The following is a 25,470-nucleotide window of genomic DNA, read 5'->3' as shown; positions in this document are numbered from 1 at the left end:
CTTACGCTTGGCTTTTTTCGCTGTTCGGACCACAGTGAAATCGCATTTTTTTGTCTAAAATGGCGATGAACGGGACTGTTCGAACTGGGAATTCTTTAACAGAGTTTCAGAGCCGCAAACAGGAGTATATATTTGACACACTTTACGGTAGGTGCTTAGCGACGGGGATATGAAAGTGATATTAGATTGATATGTACAACGTTTTATTTCATTGTCGTCTATAGCCCATAGGGAAGGCGACAGCTATAAACATGATATCGACATGGTTTTTGTAACTGTCTGACTTCCTGGTGGGTAATATAATTATGTATTATACACCTGAGTTTTTTAAACTCGCCTTTATGTGTGTACATTCATAGCAAACACATATTGAAATGTTATAAATGTAAATATTTCAAGTTGAGAATTGGAAATATCTGTGACAATATGACATTTCGAAACCAATCATGATCATTTGCCTGTTGTCAATTACATATATGAACACTATTTATTTCATTTCATTTTAAATTATGTTTCAGTGGAATTTGCTCCGCTTTCACAATTCACTTGCCTTGCAGATAATCAGTGGGTTAGGTTAGGTGATTTTTTTAAAGTTTGTATGTAAATATACCATAGGACATACGTGCCGAGATATGACACTTATGTAGACCTAGCGATAACCTCTTGTACCAGAATTCATTCACGAGTAAATGTCAACTGATTACATTAGAAACCTAACTTCGCGAGTTTATTTATTGGTCTGAGACAATTGATTGAATGATAGAGTGAATGAATTACATTAGATGTACTGAACTATCGGTCAAAAGAAAGTACACACTTAAAATCTTCACTGCACTCTGTTCATTGCTGTGGACTGCTCATCCCCCCCCCCCCCCCCCCCCCCCCCCCCCCCGCTTATCGTCAGAGGCGACTAACGGGATCGGGTGGTCAGGCTCGCTGACTTGGTTGATGCATGTCATCGATCCCAATTGTGTGGATCGATGCCCATGATATTAATCACTAGATTGTCTGGTCCAGACTCGATTATTTACAGACCGCCGTCATACAGCTGAAATATTGCGTTAAGTGCGGCGTTAATCAACAAACCAACCGACCAGCCTTCATTTTAGCCACCATCAAACTTTGGTGTATAAATACTTTTGCCCGGTGTAGCTTTAGAACTATTTTTTGAAGCTATAGATCGCCTTGTGCATTATGACGTTAGTATGAAGAGATAGTTACTCGTTATTGGCCCATGTTCACAAAGCCCTCCTAGCGCTGCGTCGATCGTAAGTCTATGTTAAACGTACTTGAGTTAAGAGCGGCATAGCGTAACATCGCTTTAACAGCCCTAAGGCGCGCGGAGCACAGGGTTTGGTCATTTTTTTAAACAGGGATGGGAAGGTGGGAAAATGATGAAAAACAATACTGGCAAGTATTTACTTTAAAATATATGTTCGGTTTCTCATTTCGCATTGATCTATTGACCTAAGAATATTCTTTATCAACCCCCACGCCAATATTTAATGGTTGACCTTTTAGCTATATCCGTCATTATTTCCATTTGGAAAAGCCCATAACTGATCGGACGCGTTTCAGTCGATTTGACCTCCCTTCACCCGAAAAAGAAATTAACACATACATGTATATACTTGGAATATTCATACTGAGAGTGGTGGTGGGGTGGCCTAGTGGTTAAAGCGTTCGCTCGTCACGCCGAAAACCCGGGTTCGATTCCCCACATGGGTACAATGTGTGAAGCCCATTTATCGTGTCCCCCGCCGTGATATTGTTGGAATATTGCTAAAAGCGGCGTCAAACAATACTCACTCACTATTTATATTGAGCAAGTATTTGTCCAACTTTGATGGTATACTTTGCCCCAGCTTACGATGTCCCTAAGCAACTCAGTTTTGAACGAAGCCAATACTTCACCTGTAACATCAACACGCTCTAGTTACTCGTGTGGAGATTTTTCCTTATTTCAAACAAAACTATTTCCTTGTAGAAAACAAAGCGAACCTCATTCTTTTGCAACCCATGTCCTTGACTGTAGGGTGTGAGTTACGTGATACGTTCAGCGTGCTACAAATGTGACCCTCACAGCACGGACTGCTCGCCTCCGTGTATAAATTACTTTTTTCTTTTCTTTTTATCTTATAATTGTAACGATATAGTCACGAGGGGATGATTTTCACCGAGGAAGATTTATGTCCACAGTCGAGAGGTCACTCCATATCAGGATTATTTAAACAGACGCTGTGTTTTCGACTAAATAAGGTCCATGTACTTGGTTACATGTAAGTAAAACTATAAATGTTTGTTTACCGTGAATATTTTATTATATGGACATTGATGAAAAATAATCGCGTTTCGACATGTTTTTTGTTTTTTATAAAGGGTAAATAAACAAACAGCTTGTTTCTCGTAACTGTTCAAACAAGACAAGCATGGTTTTGTCAGTTTTATTTTTGCTTCGATTTCCCAACGCACCAACCTGCATCAACACTTAACGTACAACAAGTCCCGCCAAGGCTTCAATCCACAATTAGGAAAGATTCACGAACGCTATACCGCTTGTCAGGACAAGGTTACATCATGTTAAACTTTAAATATTAATTAACTAATATTGCGGAACAGGAACTGAATGTTTAAGCAACAATAAAAAAACACATAAAAAACATTTGGGATATTTAGATACCATTTCGGTCACATTTTCAAAACTTACATATGTATTCTCTGAAAGGACAGGGCCGAAGAAATATTTCACAAGACATCTTTTCAGCCAAACGGGCATGTTACAGCGAACAGCTTTCTTGTTGTGTTCCCCTCCACACACACACACACACACACACACACACACACACACACACCTCTTGGCCCGTGAAGATTCCGGGGGGGGGGGGGGGGGGGGGGGGGGGGGTGGAGTTATGGCGACCATGCTTGTCGTAAAATAAAAGGCGACTAACGGGATAGGGTAGTCAGGCTCGCTGACTTGGTTGATGCATGTCATCGTATCCCAATTGCGTGGATCGATGCTCATGATATCAATCATTGGATTGTCTGGCCCAGACTCGATTATTTACACACCGCCGTCATACAGCTGGAATATTGCTGAGAGCAGCGTTAAACAACAAACAAACAAACAAAGTGAGTAGAGCGTCTACCCGGAGTGACAGGTTGGTGGTGCATGCTGATCACATTTTCCCAAGGACAATTATAGGGGAGCTGAAAAAAGATCATTTGGAACTGTCTCTGCTTCTTGTAGTTATCACGGATGTAAATCTAACAGTCAATGACATGATTAAACAGGCGCGATGAATCAGTATCGTATATGATTTATAACGCCAATACCAAGACGAGACAATGTTCAGCTACTCGCCCTTAACCACCTGCGCAGATCGGGACACGGTGACCGTGGACGATACCCCGTGGTCGGGTCAGTCCAATCTGTTTACGGGGGGATTTCGCATTCGGGATCATAATGAAGAAACCAACTTTCACCTTGATAATGGTTTGTCAGCACGTACTCATTCTTGCCTCCATCTGTGTGTGTGTGTGTGTGTGTGTGTGTGTGTGTGTGTGCTGGCGTGCTGGCGTGCTGGCGTGTGCGCGAGTGTGCGTGCGTGTGCGTGCATGTTGTTTAAATCCGCAATATTCCAGCTATATGATGGAGGCGTGAAAATAATCGAGTCTGGATCAGATAATCCAGTGATTGATATTATGAGCAAAGATCAATTTAGGCCGTCAGGTAAATTGACACACCATCACCCAAGTCAAAAATGGTCTACAAAAGTTTATTTGTGAGAAGCCATTTTGCCAATATTCAAGAAAAGAAATGTCAATAATACTATGTCAATCAATTTACATGGATTGTACGATGTCATGTCTTCCTTTGTAGTCGACGAGACTGATCACCCGTTCTTGTAAGTCGCCTCTTACGACCGGTATTGGTTTCTTTGTACCAATCCAAACCCGGAATCCCATCGGATCGGTTCTTGTGAGAGCAATGAAAAGTGGGGAAGGGTGTATGGTTATAAAGCGGGTGGGTGAGAGAATTTAATAATTATTTAAAACGGCCTTAATTAATGTATTGTTCCCCTACAACGTGTCCTAGCATGCAAAACCAACAGATGGCTGAGAACTGACACCTCTTTCACTGACTCAAGATTTATTGGGAAACTATACTGTATTTGATTTTTACCGACAGTAATATTACTATTCATACATTTACTGAAAGCTGAACTATTGTAAATAGAAATGAAACATTTTCTGTTATTTATAGACAATAATATTACAATTAATATAATTGCTGGACATTGAAACGTGATTTATTTAGACATGAAGTATCTATTGTTGACAGACAACAACTGACGTGTTTACGGAGAGCTGAAACATTAGTTAGTGAGACATGTAGCAGTATATGTTGTTAACAAACAACAACTGACGTGTTCACGGAGAACTGAAACATTAGTTAGTGAGACACGAAGCAGTATCTGTTGTTTGTTGACAGACAACAACCGACGTATTTACAGAGAACTGAAACATTAGTTTGTGAGACATGAAGCAGTATCTGTTGTTGACAGACAACAACTGACGTATTCACGGAGAACTGAAACATTAGTTAGTGAGACATGAAGCAGTATCTGTTGTTGATAGACAACAACTGACGTATTCACGGAGAACTGAAACATTAGTTAGTGAGACATGAAGCAGTATGTGTTGTTGGTAGACAACAACTGACGCATTTACGGAGAACTGAAACATTAGTTAGTGAGACATGAAGCAATATGTGTGATGTTAACGTTTTACAATAATGATCACTTTTATCAAAGTTAGATATTAAATCACAGGATAGCACTTGCGAGGGTGCTCCTTTAAACCCCACCCAACACACACCTACTTTTAAGCGAACTTATCACAATGACATATAAAAACATAATAACTAAATCATTTGGTAACTTTTTGTCTCACAAACGCAAATTATTTTCCTAATAATTAGCATACTTATGATGCATTTCTAAATTGCTGTGTGCCTCTAACGCCAACCCCACCCTAAAAAAGGAGCTGCCCCCCACCCCATCCCTTTTTCAAAATACGCTGTTTGTATCCGCGTTGTTTTTGTTTTTTTTGAAGTAATCATATACATTGTACAACTCAATGCAAATTTTAAAATATCGGGTCACATAACAGATTAACTGAAATCACATGAAAAATAATCGGGTGTTCTTTCGCTTCTTTTGAGCAGTATATAACGATTAAAAACATTCCGAACAAAACATCAGATGCGTTCAGACTCACGTTTTTGCTGTTACGAAATTAAGTTTTAGTTCGAGGGCAACTGTGTTGTAAATATTAAAAATTTGGGGACAAAACACGAACTGAGGAGAGATTTCTTGAATCATTCTATGTCCTTTTCAAGCCTTAGAGATGAAAGACGTCGAAGGGTACCGGAAAGGTTAACGAGAACCGCCTTTGAACATGAGGAATTCTGCAATGCCACACGGTATAGCAGGGGTCAGCCCATGCGCTGACCACAGTCCAGCTCCACAAAGCGGCCCCAGCACAACTTCATTGGTGGGTGTGGTGAAATGGGGTTTAGATTCTTGTTTAAGTCGCCCACTTGAAGTTGCGGGGAAATGTAAATGTACGCATGGATATTGGATTTGACCAAAATATTTTAAACGTTATCTAGACGCTATTATCCTGAAAACGCTGCAAATGTGAGGTGAGGTGAGGTGAGATGAGGTGAGGTGAAATGGGGTTTAACGTCGCGTCCAAGATTATTGCACTTATATAGCGACGTGCATGTACATGTGTGTGTTTGTGTGGCTGCTTGTACTAGTCTGATATCGAATTATAGTGCTAGCTCACTGAGATACCATGCCGCAGTTTAACATGAATATCCCACTCAGACACAGTATACTGACTCCGAGCCGACCAGTCCTTGTTTTAGCCCCTTAATACCGAGCGCCAGACAGGGTAACAACAAGTACCATCTTTTAACGTCTTTTGCTATAACGCGGCTGGGGATCGAACCCCGGACCTTCCGCTCTCCGGACGGACGCTCTACCACTGGACCATGGAGGCGGTTCCGCTGCAAATGTAAGGTCCAATACACAACTATGATGGCTACACTAAATTGATCACCATCGAATAGTTTTTTTTGTTTTTTTTTTATGTATAGCCACCATCAAACATGGGTGTATGCTTTCTTTTGCGTGGCAGTTTATATAGCGACGCACATGCACGTGTGTGTGTGTGGCTGCTTGTTCTTGTCCGGACTAATGGTGGTTTTATAGTCCTGGGCCACTGAGATACCATGCCACAGTTTAACATGGATACCCCACTCAGACACAGAAAATTGTTTCTTAGCCGAAAGGTCCTTGTTTTATCTTGGCAGGGTAACAACAAATGCCATAAATAGAATTGAAATAAAAGAGCATTGCATGTCATCGATCCAAGTTGCGTTGATCGATGCTCATGATATCCAGTCACTGGATTGTCTGGTCAGACTCGATTATTTACAGACCGCCGTCAAATAGCTGGAATATTGCTGAGTGCGGCGTTAAACAACCAACCAACCAACCAATTAACGTGGTGTGAAATTTCTTGATGGTATAAACGTCGAGGAAAATGTCCTTAATCGATGCAAAATATTTCACTCACTGGTTTGTGTTCTACTGAGTATTGTATAATGTTCGGGTTTAGCGTAAAACATTCACTCACTTTCATGAAATACCAGTGGGTCTGCATAATTACTATAAATATATGGGGGCACGAATTCGTTGTGCATAGCACCCGTGAAGATCCGGGTTAGAATAAGTCTTCAGCAACCCATCCTCGTCATAAGGAGCAACTAACAGGATCGGGTGGTCAGGCTCGCTGACTTGGTTGATGCATGTCATCGTATCCCAACTGCTTGGATCGATGCTCATGATATCAATCCCTGGATTGTCTGGTCCAGATTCGAATTTTTACAGATTTTTTTAACGTATAGCTGGAATATTACTGTGTGCGGCGTTAAACAACAAGTTAAACTAACAGACAACCAAACGCTGTGCAGAGTTGCATCCCTTAAGTGTATCAGAAAACATGATGTTTGGCTCGAATCCCGTTTCGGACCGATTATATGTTTCTAGGTTTGTTAGCACCCTGCAGGTGCTCGTGGGTAAACGTCTGAGACCTGCATCACTTCGGGCTTTCCTTCCACATCAGGGGGCACGGGTGGCCCAGTCGTCTAAGGCGCCGCGATTCGCTGTGCAGAGTTGCGTCCCTTGGGCACGCCAGAAACCTATGATGACGGGTTCGAATCCAGGTTCGCCCTAATTATGTTTCTAGGTTTGTCAGCACCATACCCGTACTCGTAGGTTTCACCGAAGTGGTAAACGTCTGAGACCTGCATCACTTCGGGCTTTCCTCCCACATTAAGCTGACACGCCCTGATATAACTGTAAGACTGTTAAAAGCGGCGTTAAACTCAACTCACTCACTCCCACATCAAGTTGACACGCCTTGATATACTGAAATACGGTTCAACCAAAGTCACTCACTCACATTGATATATATACAGTAAACTACGGTTATAACGAACACGCTTATAACGAACTGACGGATATAACGAACTAACTTTTTAGTCCCGACTATTTGCTGCAGTTATATATGCTGCATATATGCTTATAACGAACTACGGTTATAACGAACTAAAAATAGTAGTCCCTTTGAGTTCGTTATAACCGTAGTTTTCTGTATTATGGAAAGCGATCCGTGCACAGAACAGTCCATTAACCGGTGGGGATGTCAGGTATCGAGCGGGTTGCACGTGCAATGTCAGAATTTTACTTAACATCCAATGTTTAGTGTTTAGGGGTCAAAGTTTGTACCAATGTCAATATATACAAAATCAATGAAACTGACGGAAATTATTCATGAGGACGACTAATGCAGTATGAATTCGAAACATGTATCGCTGTCAGTATTCGCAAAATTAAAACTGTTTGCTTCAAATTACGTATGCTAATCTCGCTCGTTTGCAAAATTCCTAGAAACAGCAAGGGACGAATTCCGATCACAGTTTGGAGCTTAGTGTCTGCACAGGGCGCTCTCTGGGCCGAGTGTGGAATCTCCGTTAACACTGGCCTGACATCCAGGTCACGGGACAGGCAGGGTGTTTGCTTAAATCCGGGTAGTGCGGTGTCGCATGCTGCGGTGATGTCTTCTTAATTAGGACGAGGTCACATTTGTATAAAGTCTTTCCCTTTGGTGGTGTGTTTGGCTTGGGTTTAACTGTATTTCCTGAATATTCTTAAAAGATTTTTTTTGGGGAAAAAATTGGGAGAGAAAGTGAGAAAAGATTAGGTGGGAGAAAGAAATGCGAAATAGTGCAAGAGAAAGAGTGAGTGGTTTTACGCCGCTTTTAGCTATATTCAGCATTAGGCTGAGGACCCCAGAAATGGGCTTCACTCATTGTACCCATTTTGGGAATCGAACCCGGGTCTATGGCGTGACGAGCGAACGCTTTAACCACTAGGCTAGCTCACGGCCCCGGAAGAGAGTGAGTGAGTGAGTTTGGTTTTACGCCGCTTTTAGCAATATTCCAGTAATATCACGGCAGGGGACACCAGAAATGGGCTTCACACATTGTACCCATTTTGGGAATCGAACCCGGGTCTGTGGCGTGACGAGCGAACGCTTTAACCACTAGGCTAGCTCAAGGCCCCGCAAGAGAAAGAGAATGGAGAGTATGAGAGAACGTATATCAGAGAAAGAGAAAGAGAAAGTTTTAGAGGGAGTGTAATTGTAAGGGAAAGTGAGTGAGTGAGTGAGTTTGGTTTAAAGCCACTTTGAACAGGTTGTCAATTATATAACGGCGTGTCTACTTGATGTTGGAGGAAAACCCGACGTGATGCAACGCTTAGAGTAAGTGAGTGTGTGTTGGGCACAGAGATTCTTAAATGGGTGTTTGGACTATATCAAATTAGGCTCTACCTATAACAGGGTTTTCAATTTGACTCACAAAATGGGGGCCCAGGTGGACTCCCAGTAAGTAATTTCAAGGATCGTTACAGGAAATATGACATTTAGGTATAGTGAGTGAGTGAGTGAGTGAGTATTGGTTTACGCCGCTTTATCAATATTCCAGCAATATCACAGCGGGGGACACCAGAAATGGGCTTCACACATGTACCCATGTCGGGAATCGAACCCGGGTCTTCGGCGTGACGAGCGAACGCTTTAACCATTAGGCTACCCGACTGCCCCATAGAGCTTAGAAGTTTAGGGAGCAATCATTTGATTTTCGGGGCGGCGGTTCGTTTGATATCAGCATATTATTCATTGTTTAGCAGTTCAGCGGGTTTTTTTTCAACATAAACAGGTACTCAATTATTTCTTTTGAAATAAATAAAAATAACGGACTTTAATCTTTAGACACTAAAATTTAGTATGCAAAAAAGCGCATATTATTTTGTCCTACAATGCGACGCATGTGTAAAAAATCTTTTAGTAAAACAGGGGCTTGACTGTTATTTTTTGACTATGTTTTTTACCGCCGAAGGTAAAGATCGCTTTGACAATAAATGTAACCAGAGAGATTATTATATGTCTAAAACAGATTTTTCTAAACGATAAATAGTCATTGTTTTATCACCTCACAGATCCAAAGCAAATTGTAAGATGTATAAACAAATCCCGTATAATGCATTTTATTATATATTTTTTCGACCTACCAAGCAAATTTTTCACCGTTAAAATTCGTAAACAAAAAGATAAGATTCTGATCTTAGGTTTAGTATTAACGCCCTTTTCAGAGCTCACGTTCTATAGTCTTGTAATGACCTCCGATGACTTCTTGTTTGTTGGTTGTTCAACGCCGCACTCAGCAATACTCCAGCTATATTCAGCGGTCTGTAAATAATCGAATCTGGACCAGAGTCAACTAGTGACTGACATCATGAGTATCGACGTCCGATGACGTAGACTTGGATGCCATTTAAAGTAAACTCAAATGCGTTTTCATGTGTCATGTTTATATATGGATGGCCTGTAAATCCCCTCATGTGCTTATTGTTTGGTTATATTACGAAAAAATTGAAATAAATGCACCGTTGTATGCTTATCTTAACACAAAACTTGTTCTACGTTTGACCCAACGCCCTTGTCACCAAACAGGAAAGAAGATCGCTTTTCAGTTTGTTTTGACATGTCTGTCAACGTCTTTGTAAACAGTGTCGATTTCAAGTCTCTGGGCTGGCTAAATGAGCACGCGCTGCAGCTTTTGTCCGTGCGCTGGGGTGACGTGACCCGCGATAGGGTCAAATTGATATTTACACGATGGCGTATATTTTGATTAGCCTAACCAGAGGTTTTACGTCAGCCGATGTTAATAAACGCTATTAATTCATAAAACCTCTCCAGTGTTAAATGTGCATAGAAATGGTGAGTGTTATTATCGTAATAATATGTCCCAAACCAATTAAGACGTTTTTCGTTATGTATGATAGTAAATAAACACAAGAAAGTGAATAAATTATTTTCATATTTGCCTTAAAAATAATAATATTATCATAGAAACTTGTATATTTTTTAGATATGTATAAAATAAGGATATGTATAGCAACCATGTTCACAGTACGGAGGAGGAAAATTATTTCTCTTAATACCGTTTTTTCAAGAAGTAAATATAACCAAAAATGTATGCAGATTGTTTTATATAATTCATTTGAATTTATATACATCAAGTTCTAACAATATCCTTGATTATTTTTCAAATATCTTTCTCTCTCGCTTTTCACCTTTTAATGAAAGCAAGCGCGTTGAAATATTTATGATTGTTAAAGATTAAACGCTCCTATCAACCTAGATACATACCGACAAACGGTACTTCTAAAGTCGAGTGTTTATTCGTCTCGCTATAACTTCAGACGGCACTTGATATCCATTCCCAAACACACGCCCCTTCCGCCGCATTCTGATTATCTCCGTCGCTCGTAAATCTCCACGACACTGTGTACATTTGACGAATCCACCCGCTACACCCGAGCTATTTCAAACATCTAACGTTCTGCGGATGCTGTGCCGGGTGGGAGTATTTACATTTCGTATTTCGTCAGCCATTTTGTAAGGCTGTTCTGTTCGTCTCCCTCGGTCGATACATTATGTTAATCTCCCCTGGTATTCTCGGATCAGATATCAGGGTTTGGGTTGCTTGCTAATCTCGCGTATGTTTGATTGACAGGTAGAAGATGAGACGTGTACATTTCTGTTGATAAAGGGCGAGGTGACACGCTTATAACGAGTGACCCAACATTAACTGTAGGGCACGTTTTTTGACGCGCGTTGGAGAGAGGGGGCACGTTTCATAGTTGGTTGTTTATATGGTGTTCAGTGCCACTCAGCAATATTCGATGGCTGCTTGTAAATAATCCAGTTCTGACCAGACAATCCAATGGTTGATATTATGAGCAACGTTTTTAGATATGGACGGGTTTAAGTGTAAGGCTCGCTTTAGACACGATTTTGGAGAATAGGGCACGTTTCCGTTTATATAAGGTGGAGTGTGGATAACGTTGTTCGATATGCGTTTGAGGTGTAGGGCACGTTTTGTGATATACGTTTGAGGTGTAGAGCACGTTTTGTGATATACGTTGGGGGTGTAGGGCACGTTTTGTGATATATGTTAGAGAGTAGGGCACGTTTTGTGATATACGTTTGAGGTGTAGAGCACGTTTTGTGATATACGTTGGGGGTGTAGGGCACGTTTTGTGATATACGTTGGAGGTGTAGGGCACGTTTTGTGATATACGTTGGGGGTGTAGGGCACGTTTTGTGATATACGTTGGGGGGTGTAGAGCACGTTTTGTGATATACGTTGAAGGTGTAGGGCACGTTTTGTGATATACGTTGGGGGTGTAGAGCACGTTTTGTGATATACGTTGAAGGTGTAGGGCACGTTTTGTGATATACGTTGGGGATGTAGGGCACGTTTTGTGATATACGTTGGGGGTGTAGAGCACGTTTTGTGATATACGTTGAAGGTGTAGGGCACGTTTTGTGATATACGTTGAAGGTGTAGGGCACGTTTTGTGATATACGTTGGGGGTGTAGGGCACGTTTTGTGATATACGTTGAAGGTGTAGGGCACGTTTTGTGATATACGTTGGGGATGTAGGGCACGTTTTGTGATATACGTTGAAGGTGTAGGGCACGTTTTGTGATATACGTCAGAGTGTAGGGCACGTTTTGTGATATACGTTGAGGGTGTAGGGCACGTTTTGTGATATACGTTGGAGGTGTAGAGCACGTTTTGTGATATACGTTGGAGGTGTAGAGCACGTTTTGTGATATACGTTGGGGATGTAGGGCACGTTTTGTGATATACGTTGAAGGTGTAGGGCACGTTTTGTGATATACGTTGGAGGTGTAGAGCACGTTTTGTGATATACGTTAGAGAGTAGGGCATGTTTTGTGATATACGTTGGGGGTGTAGGGCACGTTTTGTGATATACGTTGGAGGTGTAGGGCACGTTTTGTGATATACGTTGGGGGTGTAGGGCACGTTTTGTGATATGCGTTGGGGGTGTAGGGCACGTTTTGTGATATACGTCAGAGTGAAGGGCACGTTTTGTGATATACGTTGAAGGTGTAGGGCACGTTTTGTGATATACGTCAGAGTGAAGGGTACGTTTTGTGATATACGTTGGGGGTATAGGGCACGTTTTGTGATATACGTTGGAGGTGTAGAGCACGTTTTGTGATATACGTTAGAGAGTAGGGCACGTTTTGTGATATACGTTGGGGGTGTAGGGCATGTTTTGTGATATACGTTGGAGGTGTAGGGCACGTTTTGTGATATACGTTGGAGGTGTAGAGCACGTTTTGTGATATACGTTGGGGGTGTAGGGCATGTTTTGTGATATACGTTGGGGGTGTAGGACACGTTTTGTGATATACGTTTGGGGTGTAGGGCACGTTTTGTGATATACGTTTGGGGTGTAGGGCACTTTTTGTGATATGCGTTGGAGGTGTAGAGCACGTTTTGTGATATACGTTGGGGGTGTAGGGCACGTTTTGTGATATACGTTGGAGGTGTAGGGCACGTTTTGTGATTTACGTTGGAGGGGAAGGGCACTTTTTGTGATATACGTTGGAGAGCGGGGCACTTCTTGTGCATCTTCCCGAGGCAAGAGAGTTATAAAAGTCCAGTTTCCATCCTTGCCGAACTAGGCTTGGATTATGGAGTTACATTTTGGCTGGACTAACGAGTCTATGCATAGTCCAATCAAAATCGCGCACCGAAATCGAAATCCGATTCGTAAACTGTCGTGCAGCTTTCGATCGATTGCAGGATTTGCAAAACATGTGCACCGCCAACTGGTTGTCAACAGATATTTTCCAAATCTGTTCATTTTTTTAAATCAAGGTGCTCACGTGATTTGATGCATTTCGCGATGTAAGACCCGTTTATCATAATATAGATCCTGATTATCGATCAGATCGTCCTGGCTGGGCGCCACCATTTTGTGTGAACCAAACGCAAGTGATACGAGAGGTGGAACCTGATTGGTAGGCTTAGAAGGGACATAACTGGTAATAGCCACTGGTGGCGCTACAATGGAGCCCAGGAATTCCAGCTAAGTTCGGCAAGGGTGGAAACTGGACTTTTAAAGTTAGTTAAGTCTCTTGCCTTGGGAAGATGCTTCTTGTGGTAAACGTTAGAGAGTGGGACACTTCTTGTGATATACGTCAGAGTGTCGGGCACGTTTTGTGATATACGTTGGAGAGTGGGGCACGTTTTGTGATATACGTCAGAGTGTCGGGCACGTTTTGTGATTTACGTTAGAAATCTAGAGTAGGGCTTGTTTTGTGACATACAGTAGAGATTAGGGCACGTTTTGTAATATTCGTCGGATAAGCAAGATATTTTTTAGTATGGCTCGTTTTACAGGGCCTGAAGTTCCGTGTGACACATGTATTGTTACGAAGATCAAAGTCGATAGGGTAGCGTTTTGTGATATACCTTAGAGAGTAGGGCACGTTTTGTGATATACGTTGGAGAGTAGGGCACTTCTCGTGATATACGTTGGAGAGTAGAGCACTTCTCGTGATATACGTTTTATGTTTCTAGGTTTGTCAGCGCCAAACCCGTGCTTGTGGGTTTCACCTAAGTGGTAAACGTCTGAGACCTGCATCACTTCGGGCTTTCCTCCCACATTAAGCTGACACGCCGTGATATAACTGGAATACTGTTCAAACGGCGATGAACCCAACACACTCACTTATAGCTTTGACACACGTAATATTTATACATGCATAGTTTAACATGAAAGAAATTTCAACGTTTGATCTACAGCCATTGTCACCAGAGGGGTATCTTTTCTCAGTCTGACAAATCTGTCAGCGTCTTTGTAAACAGTGTCAATGTCACTCTCCTAGTAATTCCATTTTGCCATCATTTTCCTATCATATGTTCACAAACAGGGCCACCCCTGAAGATCCGGGGTAGAATAGGTCTTCAGCAACCCATACTTGCCGTAAAAGGGGACTATGCTTGTCGTAAGAGGCGACTAACGGGATCGGGTGATCAGGCTCGCTGACTTGGTTGATGCATGTCATTGTATCTCAGTTGCGTGGATCGATGCCCACAATGTAAATCACTGGATTGTCTGGTCCAGACTCGATTATTTACAAACCGCCGTCATATAGCTGAAATATTTCTAGTGCAGCGCTAAACAACAAACAAACAAACAAAATCACATACATGGCCAACCTTTCTTTCTTGCAGATATTACACACGATAGAAACCTGTCAAGGCAAGATTTCACCAAATTGCAAAAAGTAAGTATCGTTCATCTGCACGTTTTGAAGTCAATACCAGAGGTAGACAAGTGATGACGTCAATCACATGTTATGGGACGGACTATTTGGTATTCTGGGTGCGGGGGAGAGACGTGCCTGGGATTAGAGAAAGGGTTTTACATACAACTGGACAAACGTATGCTGGGCATGCATGAGTTTGTGACACAAGTGGTTGGTCTCTAAGCTATCTCACATTGCTCCCACAGTAGTCATGCGGTCATATGTAGTCAGTTAGTACCTATGAGTAGAACGCTTACTGTAAATTAGGTTATGAAAATTAATGTAAAATAAAGGTAGGAGGACCTGTTAAAAATCCCAAGAGTAAATTTCAGATGCGTAGCCTGAGGCGTGACGTGGGCTTATGTGAGGAGAGTGGGCTTATTTGGGGATAATTGGCTTATGTTTGGAGAGTGGGCTTATGTTGAGAGAGTGGGCTTATGTGAGGAGTTTAGGCTTATGTTAGGAGCGTAGGCTTATGTTGGGAGAGTGGGCTTATGTTGGGAGAGTAGGCTTATGTGAGGAGAGTAGGCTTATGTTGGGAGAGTGGGCTTATGTTAGGAGAGTAGGCTTATGTTGGGAGAGTGGGCTTATGTTAGGAGAGTGGGCTTATGTTAGGAGAGTGGGCTTATGTAAGGAGAGTGGGCTTATGTTAGGAGAGTGGGCTTATGTTAGGATAGTGGGCTAATGTAAGGAGAGTGGGCTTATGTTAGGAGAGTGGGCTTATGTCATGAGAGTGGGCTTATGTTGGGAGAGTTGACTCATGTTAGGAGAGTGGGCTAATGTTAGGATAGTGGGCTTATGTTAGGAGAGTGGGCTTATGTCGGGAGAGTGGGCTTATGTTAGGAGAGTGGGCTTATGTTAGGAGAGTGGGCTTATGTTAGAAGAGTAGGCTTATGTCAGGAGAGATGGCTTATGTTAGAAGAGTGGGCTTATGTTAGGAGAGTGGGCTTATGTTAGGAGAGTGGGCTTATGTAGGGAGAGTGGGCTTATGTTAGGAGAGTGGGCTTTTGTTAGGATAGTGGGCTAATGTTAGGAGAGTGGGCTTATGTTAGGAGAGTGGGCTTATATCGGGAGAGTGGGCTTATGTTAGGAGAGTTGGCTCATGTTAGGAGAGTGGGCTAATGTTAGGATAGTGGGCTTATGTTAGGAGAGTGGGCTTATGTCGGGAGAGTGGGCTTATGTTAGGAGAGTGGGCTTATGTTAGGAGAGTGGGCTTATGTTAGAAGAGTAGGCTTATGTCAGGAGAGTGGGCTTATGTTAGAAGAGTGGGCTTATGTTAGGAGAGTGGGCTTATGTTAGGAGAGTGGGCTTATGTTAGGAGAGTGGGCTTATGTTAGGAGAGTAGGCTTATGTTGGGAGAGTGGGCTTATGTTAGAAGAGTGGGCTTATGTTAGGAGAGTGGGCTTATGTTAGGAGAGTGGGCTTATGTCGGGAGAGTGGGCTTATGTTAGGAGAGTGGGCTTATGTCGGGAGAGTAGGCTTATGTCGGCAGAGTGGGCTTATGTTAGGAGAGTGGGCTTATGTTAGGAGAGTGGGCTTATGTTAGGAGAGTGGGCTTATGTCAGGAGAGTGGGCTTATTTAAGGAGAGTGGGCTTATGTTAGGAGAATGGGCTTATGTTAGGAGAGTGAGTGAGTGTGGTTTTACGTCTCTTTTAGCTATATTCAAGCAATATCACTACAGAAATGATCTATACATTGTACCTATGTGGGGGATCGAACCAGAACATAAATCGTTGAAGGAACAAGTCGACAACCAGAACCAACAGACTCAGATCTACAGAAGCTGCAGGCTAAAAGATCGGGATAAGTTAGACATTTTACTCGTTCCAACTTACAAGACATTTTTCAACCTTAAAACAATTGCATTCGGCATGTGTCGGGATGCTACGAGAGGGGACGAATACGCTGATGGCATGTAGCGGAAACAGAAATCCACAAGGCTGACATCGAGTTGACAGGCCATGTCGCGGTGTAGGGCTGGCCTCACACATAACCTCGGTGAATCTCCCACAGATTATGTGACCAGAAAGCTGGAAGCCCCCGACCACTTGCCTATTGTTCATGTCACGTATACGATATCAGAAAAATAGGTTATCTCATTTGGAAAAAAACTACAATCCCATATATATGTTATAACATTGTAAAAATGTCGTGGTTTAGATACAGGTAACAGTTTGTCTGATCTTTGGCGCGTCATTTAGGTTGCAGTTCAAATGATTCATGTTGGACAAAAACCTTTATGCTTTTGACACTCTACTTATTAAATAATGCAAGTCACCATTACAGGTTAATGTAGTCGATTTTACAGCTGTTATTACAGCTGATTACATCTATACACTATGTTACAGCCGTCTAACGTTTGATGTACTTTGTAACAGCTGGTTACATGTAGGCATTGTATGGTACAGCTAGTAACAGGCAGATGTTTGTCGCCGATGTTACATGTAGACGTGTGTTACAGTTGGTTACAGGCAGATGTTTGTCACAGATGTTACATGAAGACGTGTGTTACAGTTGGTTACAGGCAGATGTTTGTCGCCGATGTTACATGTAGACGTGTGTTACAGATGGTTACAGGCAGATGTTTGTCGCCGATGTTACATGTAGACGTGTGTTACAGTTGGTTACAGGCAGATGTTTGTCACCGATGTTACATGTAGACGTGTGTTACAGTTGGTTAAAGGCAGATGTTTGTCGCCGATGTTACATGAAGACGTGTGTTACAGTTGGTTACAGGCAGATGTTTGTCGCCGATGTTACATGTAGACGTGTATTGCAGTTGGTTAAAGGCAGATGTTTGTCACAGATGTTACATGAAGATGTGTGTTACAGTTGGTTACAGGCAGATGTTTGTCACAGATGTTACATGAAGACGTGTGTTACAGTTGGTTACAGGCAGATGTTTGTCACAGATGTTACATGAAGACGTGTGTTACAGTTGGTTACAGGCAGATGTTTGTCGCCGATGTTACATGTAGACGTGTGTTACAGATGGTTACAGGCAGATGTTTGTCACCGATGTTACATGTAGACGTGTTTTACAGTTGGTTACAGGCAGATGTTTGTCACAGATGTTACATGTAGACGTGTATTGCAGTTGGTTACAGGCAGATGTTTGTCGCCGATGTTACATGTAGACGTGTGTTACAGTTGGTTAAAGGCAGATGTTTGTTACAGATGTTACATGTAGACGTGTATTGCAGTTGGTTACAGGCAGATGTTTGTCGCCGATGTTACATGTAGACGTGTGTTACAGTTGGTTACAGGCAGATGTTTGTCGCCGATGTTACATGTAGACGTGTGTTACAGTTGGTTACAGGCAGATGTTTGTCGCCGATGTTACATGTAGACGTGTGTTACAGTTGGTCACAGGCAGATGTTTGTCGTCGATGTTACATTTGGACGTGTGTTACAGTTGGTCACAGGCAGATAGTTGTCGCCGATGTTACATGTAGACGTGTGTTACAGTTGGTCACAGGCAGATGTTTGTCGCCGATGTTACATGTAGACGTGTGTTACAGTTGGTTACAGGCAGGTGTTTGTAACAGCTGGATACACGTAGGCATTGTATGATACAGCTAGTTACAGGCAGATGTTTGTCGCCGATGTTACATGTAGACGTGTGTTACAGCTAGTTACAGGCAGATGTTTGTCGCCGATGTTTCATATAGACGTGTGTTACAGTTGGTTACAGGCAGGTGTTTGTAAAAGCTGGTTACATGTGGACGTTTGTTACACTTGGTTACATGTACACATTGTAAGTTACATACACTTTTTACACCTCGTTTCGTGTCGACATTGTTACAGCTGTTTACGAGTACACATTGTGTTACATGTTAACGTTGTCTGTTACAGCTGGTTACAGGTAAACGTCTGTTACGGATAGTTACAGGTAAATGTTGTCTATTACAGTTGGTTACAGGTAAATTCTGTTACAGATAGTTACAGGTAAACGTTGTTTGTTACAAATAAGTTACAGGTAAATTATGTTACAGCTAGTTACAGGTAAACGTTGTCTGTTACAGTTGGTTACAGGTACACGTTGTCTGTTACAGCTGGCTACAGGTACACGCTGTCTGTTACAGATAGTTACAGGTAAACGTTGTCTGTTACAAGTACGTTACAGGTAAACGTTGTCTGTTACAGCTGGTTACAGATACACGCTGTCTGTTACAAGTATGTTACAGGCAAACGTTGTCTGTTACAGCTGCTAAAGGTACGCGTTGTCTGTTACAGCTGGTTACAGGTACACGTATGTTACAGATAGTTACAGGTACACGGTGTTTGTTACAAATAAGTTACAGGTTAACGTCTGGTACAGATAGTTACAGGTACACGGTGTTTGTTACAAATAAGTTACAGGTAACGTCTGGTACAGATAGTTACAGATACACGGTGTTTGTTACAAATAAGTTACAGGTAACGTCTGGTACAGATAGTTACAGATACACACTGTTTGTTACAAATAAGTTACAGGTACACGTTTGTTACAGATAGTTACAGCTACAATCCTTTTGTTACAGATACACGCTGTTTGTTACAAATAAGTTACAGGTTAACGTCTGGTACAGATAGTTACAGGTACACGTTGTTTGTTACAAATAAGTTACAGGTTAACGTCTGTTACAGATAGTTACAGATACACGCTGTTTGTTACAAATAAGTTACAGGTACACGTTTGTTACAGATAGTTACAGCTACAATCCTTTTGTTACAGATACACGTTGTTTGTTACAAATAAGTTACAGGTACACGTCTGTTACAGATAGTTACAGATACACGCTGTTTGTTACAAATAAGTTACAGGTACACGTTTGTTACAGATAGTTACAGCTACAATCCTTTTGTTACAGATACACGCTGTTCGTTAGAAATACGTTATAGGTACACGTTTGTTACAGATAGTTACAGGTACACGCTGTTTGTTACAAATAAGTTACAGGTACACGTTTGTTACAGATAGTTACAGCTACAATCCTTTTGTTACAGATACACGCTGTTTGTTACAAATAAGTTACAGGTACACGTCTGTTACAGATAGTTACATGTACACACTGTTTGTTACAAATAAGTTACAGGTAACGTCTGGTACAGATAGTTACAGATACACGGTGTTTGTTACAAATAAGTTACAGGTAACGTCTGGTACAGATAGTTACAGATACACACTGTTTGTTACAAATAAGTTACAGGTACACGTTTGTTACAGATAGTTACAGCTACAATCCTTTTGTTACAGATACACGCTGTTTGTTACAAATAAGTTACAGGTAACGTCTGGTATAGATAGTTACAGATACACACTGTTTGTTACAAATAAGTTACAGGTACACGTCTGTTACAGATAGTTACAGATACACATTGTCTGTTACAGATGGATACAGGTACACGTCTGTTACAGTTAGTTACAGGTAAACATTGTCTGTTACAGCTGGTTACAGGTGCACGTTGTCTGTTACAGATGGATACAGGTACACGTCTGTTACAGTTAGTTACAGGTAAACATTGTCTGTTACAGCTGGTTACAGGTATCAAAGGGCTGTCGGGACGATGTGAACAGAGCCGGGCGCTGCAGACGCGGATGGCCAGCATCTGGTCGGGACTGATGAAGAGCTCCAAGCACTACCGGAAGAACCCACTACAACTGCACGTATGTCCTTTCTGTCAGTTGCGCGGACAGATTGCTGTTTGATGGCTTATCGCTATAGTATGGAAGTAACGACAACCTTAGCCCTAAGGTCGCTTTGGGAAACTGGTCCCATGGCCTCATTGCAGAGGCAATATTAACGCTACATATGTCGTAACTTTCACATAGGAACAGACTTACGGTTGTCGTAACGTCCACAACACTTAAGTGATAGAATATTGCATCCCTACGCAATCAAGGATCCCTCGTTTGTCACAATTTCTATTTCTATCTAAAGCTGTAATTTTGTCTTCCCTTCGGGTCCTGGCCGTAAATATCTTTTAAGGTCAAAATAAGTAAGAAGATCGGTCACTGAATGCTTGTACTGTTTGTTTGTTTGTCTGTTTGTTTGTTTGTTGTTTAACGCCACGCTTCACAATATTCCAGCTATATAACGGCGGTCTCGGAATAGTAGAGTTTGGACCAGACAATCTAGGGATTGATATCATGAGTATCGATCCACGCACTTGGGATACGATGACATGCATCAAACAAAGTCAGCAAGCCTGACCACCCGATCCCGTTAGTCGTGTGTTGGAAGAATGGCCTTTTTTAAAGCCAGACCCTTGATACACACATGTCTTTTGAAATGAACATGTATTAGGACCCGAGAATAGTTGTATGAAATAGTCACGAAGATGACCCTCTGTCTGCAACCACCACAGGTGCCAGTGGTCGTGAGGTGAAATGGGGTTTAACGTCACGTCCAAGATTATTGCACTTATATAGCGACGTGCATGCACGTGTGTGTGGCTGCTTGTACTAGTCCGGACTGATGCCGATTTATAGAAAACAAGCCGCAGTTTAACATGGATACCCAACTCAACACAGTATACTGCCTCCTAGCCTATCTTTTGGTATGACGCGGCCGGGGATCGAACCCCGGACCTTCCGCTCTCCGGGCGGATGCTCTACCACTAGACCACGGAGGCGGTCGGTGGTCGGTGGTCGTGAGTTTCACGAAAGTGACAAACTTCTTCGACCTACACCGTCGCTTACTCTCACATTCAGCTAACACACCATCATCTAACCACATGCCTTCGATTTATGTTTGTTTGTTTGTATGTCTATTTGTTGTTTAACGCCAAACACAGCACTATTTCAGCCATACATGAAGCGGTCTGTAAATTAATCGAATCTGGGCCAGACAATCCAGTGATTGTTATCATGAGCATCTATATATCCCTAACAAATACTAACGGGTTCGGGTTGTCAGGCTCGCTGACTTGGTTCATGCATGTCATCGATCCCAATTGCGTGGATCGTTGCTCATGCTGTCAATCACTGGATTGTCTGGTCCAGACTGGATTACTTACAGACCGCCGTCATATATCTGGAACATTGCTGAGTGCGGCGTTAAACAACAAACCAACCAACCAACCGTTCTGTCTGTAGAATCAGCGCATGACATTGCATTTTGTTGTTTGTCTTTAAGCTGAGTCTGCCTGAGTGGTTGTCGTATTGGAGCGACTTTGTGAAGGCGGCGTCAAAGTCACGTGACTGGCCGGCATCTTCCATTGACGATCACGCAGTGTACGACTGGCACGTGGAGTTCGTGGACTTCGTGTTTGACGTCATGGACATCAACAGTAAGTTGTGTATTTCACCACCTGGCCGATTGGCTTGAAATCATGATGCAGCCTTAATCACTAAATCTCCAAATACGTACGCTTTCATTTGTTGAAAGTGAAATCTGAATGAGGATTCCAGATAAAAAAACCGGGGATTCGGGAAAACTACTACTACTACTACTACTACTACTACTACACCACTTCTACTACTACTACTACTACTACTACTACTAATAATAATAATAATAACAGGCCCGTGAAGATCCGGGGTAGAATAGGTCTTCAGCAACCCATGCTTGCCGTAAAAGGCAACTATGCTTGTCGTAAAAGGCGACTAACGGGATCGGGTGGTCAGGCTCGCTGACTTGGTTGATGCATGTCATCGTATCCCAATTGCGTGGATCGATGCTCATGATGTCAATCACTGGATTGTCTGGTCCAGGCTCGATTATTTACAGACCGCCGTCATATAGCTGGAATATTGCTGAGTGCGGCGTAAACAACAAACCAACCAACTACTACTACTACTACTAATAATAATAATACTAGTTGTTGTTGTTGTTGTTGTTATTATTATCATTGGAGATGTTGTTGTTGAAAACATCCCACCAAATGATTACGTTGTATAATTTGTTGTATACGAAAGCTTGATTAGTATGCTTCAATAAAGGGGTGCGCAGGACTGCCCTCTACTCAACCTAATAAAGAGAGACCTCGATACAACGAACACCTGTGAATGTGTATTTCAGGCGATAGTGTTATCGACAAGGAAGAATACATCAGCAGCTTGACACAGTTCAGCGTCCCGGCAGACAACTGCCATCAGTCTTACAACAAACTCTCCCAAGCGGTACGTTCAACTTTCAGTTTCATACTATACTGCTGAAAAAAGTTAAGCATCCCCTTCAAAGTTTCGTTTATCCCAAACTCCCATGTATCTGTTTGTTTGTTTGTTTGTTGTTTAACGCCGCACTCGGCAATATTCCAGCTATATGACGGCGGTCTGTAAATAATCGAGTCTGTAACAGAAATCTAGTGATTAATATCATGAACATCGATCCACGCAATTGGGATCGATGACATGCATCAGCCAAGTCAGCGAGCCTGACCACCCGATCCCGATAGTCGCCCCTTACGACAAGCATAGTCACCTTTTACGGCAAGCATGGGTTGTAGAAGACCTATTCTACCCATGATCTTCAAGGGTCCCCATGTATCTGTAGGAATATCTATACTACTCAAAAGAAGTTAAGGTTCACCTGATTCTTTCATATTACTAATAGTTAATCTCTCATGTCATGACAGATTAACTTTACCATTATGAAAGAATCGGGTGATCCTTAACTTCTTTTGAGTAGTATACATGTGGAATTGTTCTCATTTATACACATGTCCAAGAGACCACAGATACGTCCTGGTACAAGAACACTAATTGTTCCTCCGGACGGTCGCAAATATTTTATTTGTCTGTGAATAATCGAGTCTGGACCAGACAATTCAGTGATTGATATCGTGAGCATCGATCCACGCAATTGGGATCGATGAAATGCATCTCCCCAGAGTGAGCCTGACCACCCGATCCCGTTTGTCGCCTCTTACGACAAGCATGCTGAAAAAAAAACCACGTACTCAAGCTCTGACTTCAATGAAGCAAATATGTATACCGTGGTTCCTATATTACGGATATAAATCTTAATTGGGGCAGACTTTTATTTCTGTATAGGAAGTATCAATAAATAACGGCTTGGTTTAGTAAACTCGATGGTATTGAAATATATTTGGGACAAATTTTTATCCGTAAGCTGTGTGTTATCACAATCCCGGCTTTTATTTCAAACCCGACTCACATATACAGCCTTTGTTGAGCACATAGTAGAGAAAACACGGCATTTACAGATAAAATGTTCTGACATTTGCAATGCAATGGATATTACGATATTTTAAGGGCGCTTCAAAATATAGATATTAGGGCGTCCATACTCATTTTTGTGTTTCTCATCTCCAATGTTTTCCGAGAGGGGGCCGGGGGGAGGGAAAATGAAAAAAAAAGTGTTTAAAAAGGCTCATGATTGCAGGACTCTTCAATATGATCAACAAAATTTACATTGTGAAAACAAAAGGCTATCGTATAGATTCAAGGCCTTGACGAGACCCGTGAAGATCCGGGGTAGATCAGGTCTTCAAGCTTTATCGTAATAGGCGACTATGCTTGTCGCAAAAGGCGACTAACGGGATCGGGTGGTCTGGCTCGCTGACTTGGTTGATGCATGTCATCGATCCCAATTGCGTGGATCGATGCTCATGATATTAATAACTGGATTGTCTGGTCCAGACTCGATTATTTATAGACCGCCGTCATATAGCTGGAATATTGCTGAGTGCGGTGTTAAACAACAAACCAACAACCAACCAACCTTGACGATCTCGACCCAAATATTTGACAATTTATATATATGTCTAGTCGACAATTGAGAGCAAGAAACCAAGACCGAAATTAAAACGCATTGTGGAAAAGTATCTACAGTGGAAAGCAAAAGCACCGCCATAACGTCATATTGTAATTAAAAAACATTCTTACAACTCACCTATTTCAAGTCGTAAAACAAAACACAGGTTCGAATCAGATTCGAATCACTTTAATTTTAAAACAAATATGTATCTTCTGACAAACAGTCTCGGTCAAAATGGAACCGGATGCTACATGTATATTGTAAATTTACGAACAAAAGAAAAACTTTCTACACAGGTTTAGATCTAGATAGTTTTTTAAATGCGTTTTTTATTTATCAAATTAGAATGCCAGATAGACCTGATCTGGTAAAGTAAATGTAAAATACCTTCCCTTTGTGAAGCACATTTCATATTTAAAAAGCATTCATACGATATATTCCTACAATGTTTACATGGATATAATATGACAACTATAGGCAACTCAGTGAAAAATATATCTCACACTCACGCAAATTCCAGAACTTTTCAATATTTTAATCATTGATTAACTGGGGTTTCTGCAAAATCATGTGTGTTGTTAATCTCCTGTCTAAAACATACCAGTATATATTGTTTGTAAGAGTAGTATCTGCTCGGTAAGGTTTGGCTACCGAATCGGTTTCGTATATATGTGTTAATCTATGGCGTTGCTGTTTTACATTATATTTGATATTAACATGTTGTTCACATGACGTAATTTCACAACAATGAATTGTTTTCAGTTGAATGGGGAACAGTTGAGCAGGGACCATTTCAGGCAGTTTTGGTTTCGTTTCTTGGTCAGCGACGACCCAGCAGAAGTCGGCAACTTTCTGTTCGGAGACCCAACTCAGTCAACCAAAGCTTCATCCGGGGACTCGTAGATGACGTCATCAACATGGCGTCGT

General features: G+C 41.8%; 1 protein-coding gene across 1 annotated transcript; it reads left to right on the top strand.

The window, feature by feature from the left end:
- On the top strand, nucleotides 1-25,470 carry LOC139460548 (calexcitin-2-like). The gene is made up of 6 exons (XM_071242015.1): nucleotides 1-147; nucleotides 14,762-14,814; nucleotides 20,355-20,486; nucleotides 21,958-22,111; nucleotides 22,843-22,943; nucleotides 25,306-25,470. Exons 1-6 carry the CDS (start codon nucleotides 60-62, stop codon nucleotides 25,444-25,446), a joined length of 669 nt encoding a protein of 222 aa, XP_071098116.1. The 5' UTR covers nucleotides 1-59; the 3' UTR covers nucleotides 25,447-25,470.

This window comes from Haliotis cracherodii, unplaced genomic scaffold, assembly GCF_022045235.1.
Source record: "Haliotis cracherodii isolate W230 unplaced genomic scaffold, xgHalCrac1.p SCAF_14, whole genome shotgun sequence".
Taxonomy (NCBI): domain Eukaryota; kingdom Metazoa; phylum Mollusca; class Gastropoda; order Lepetellida; family Haliotidae; genus Haliotis; species Haliotis cracherodii.
This window is presented reverse-complemented; position numbering and strand designations above follow the sequence as displayed.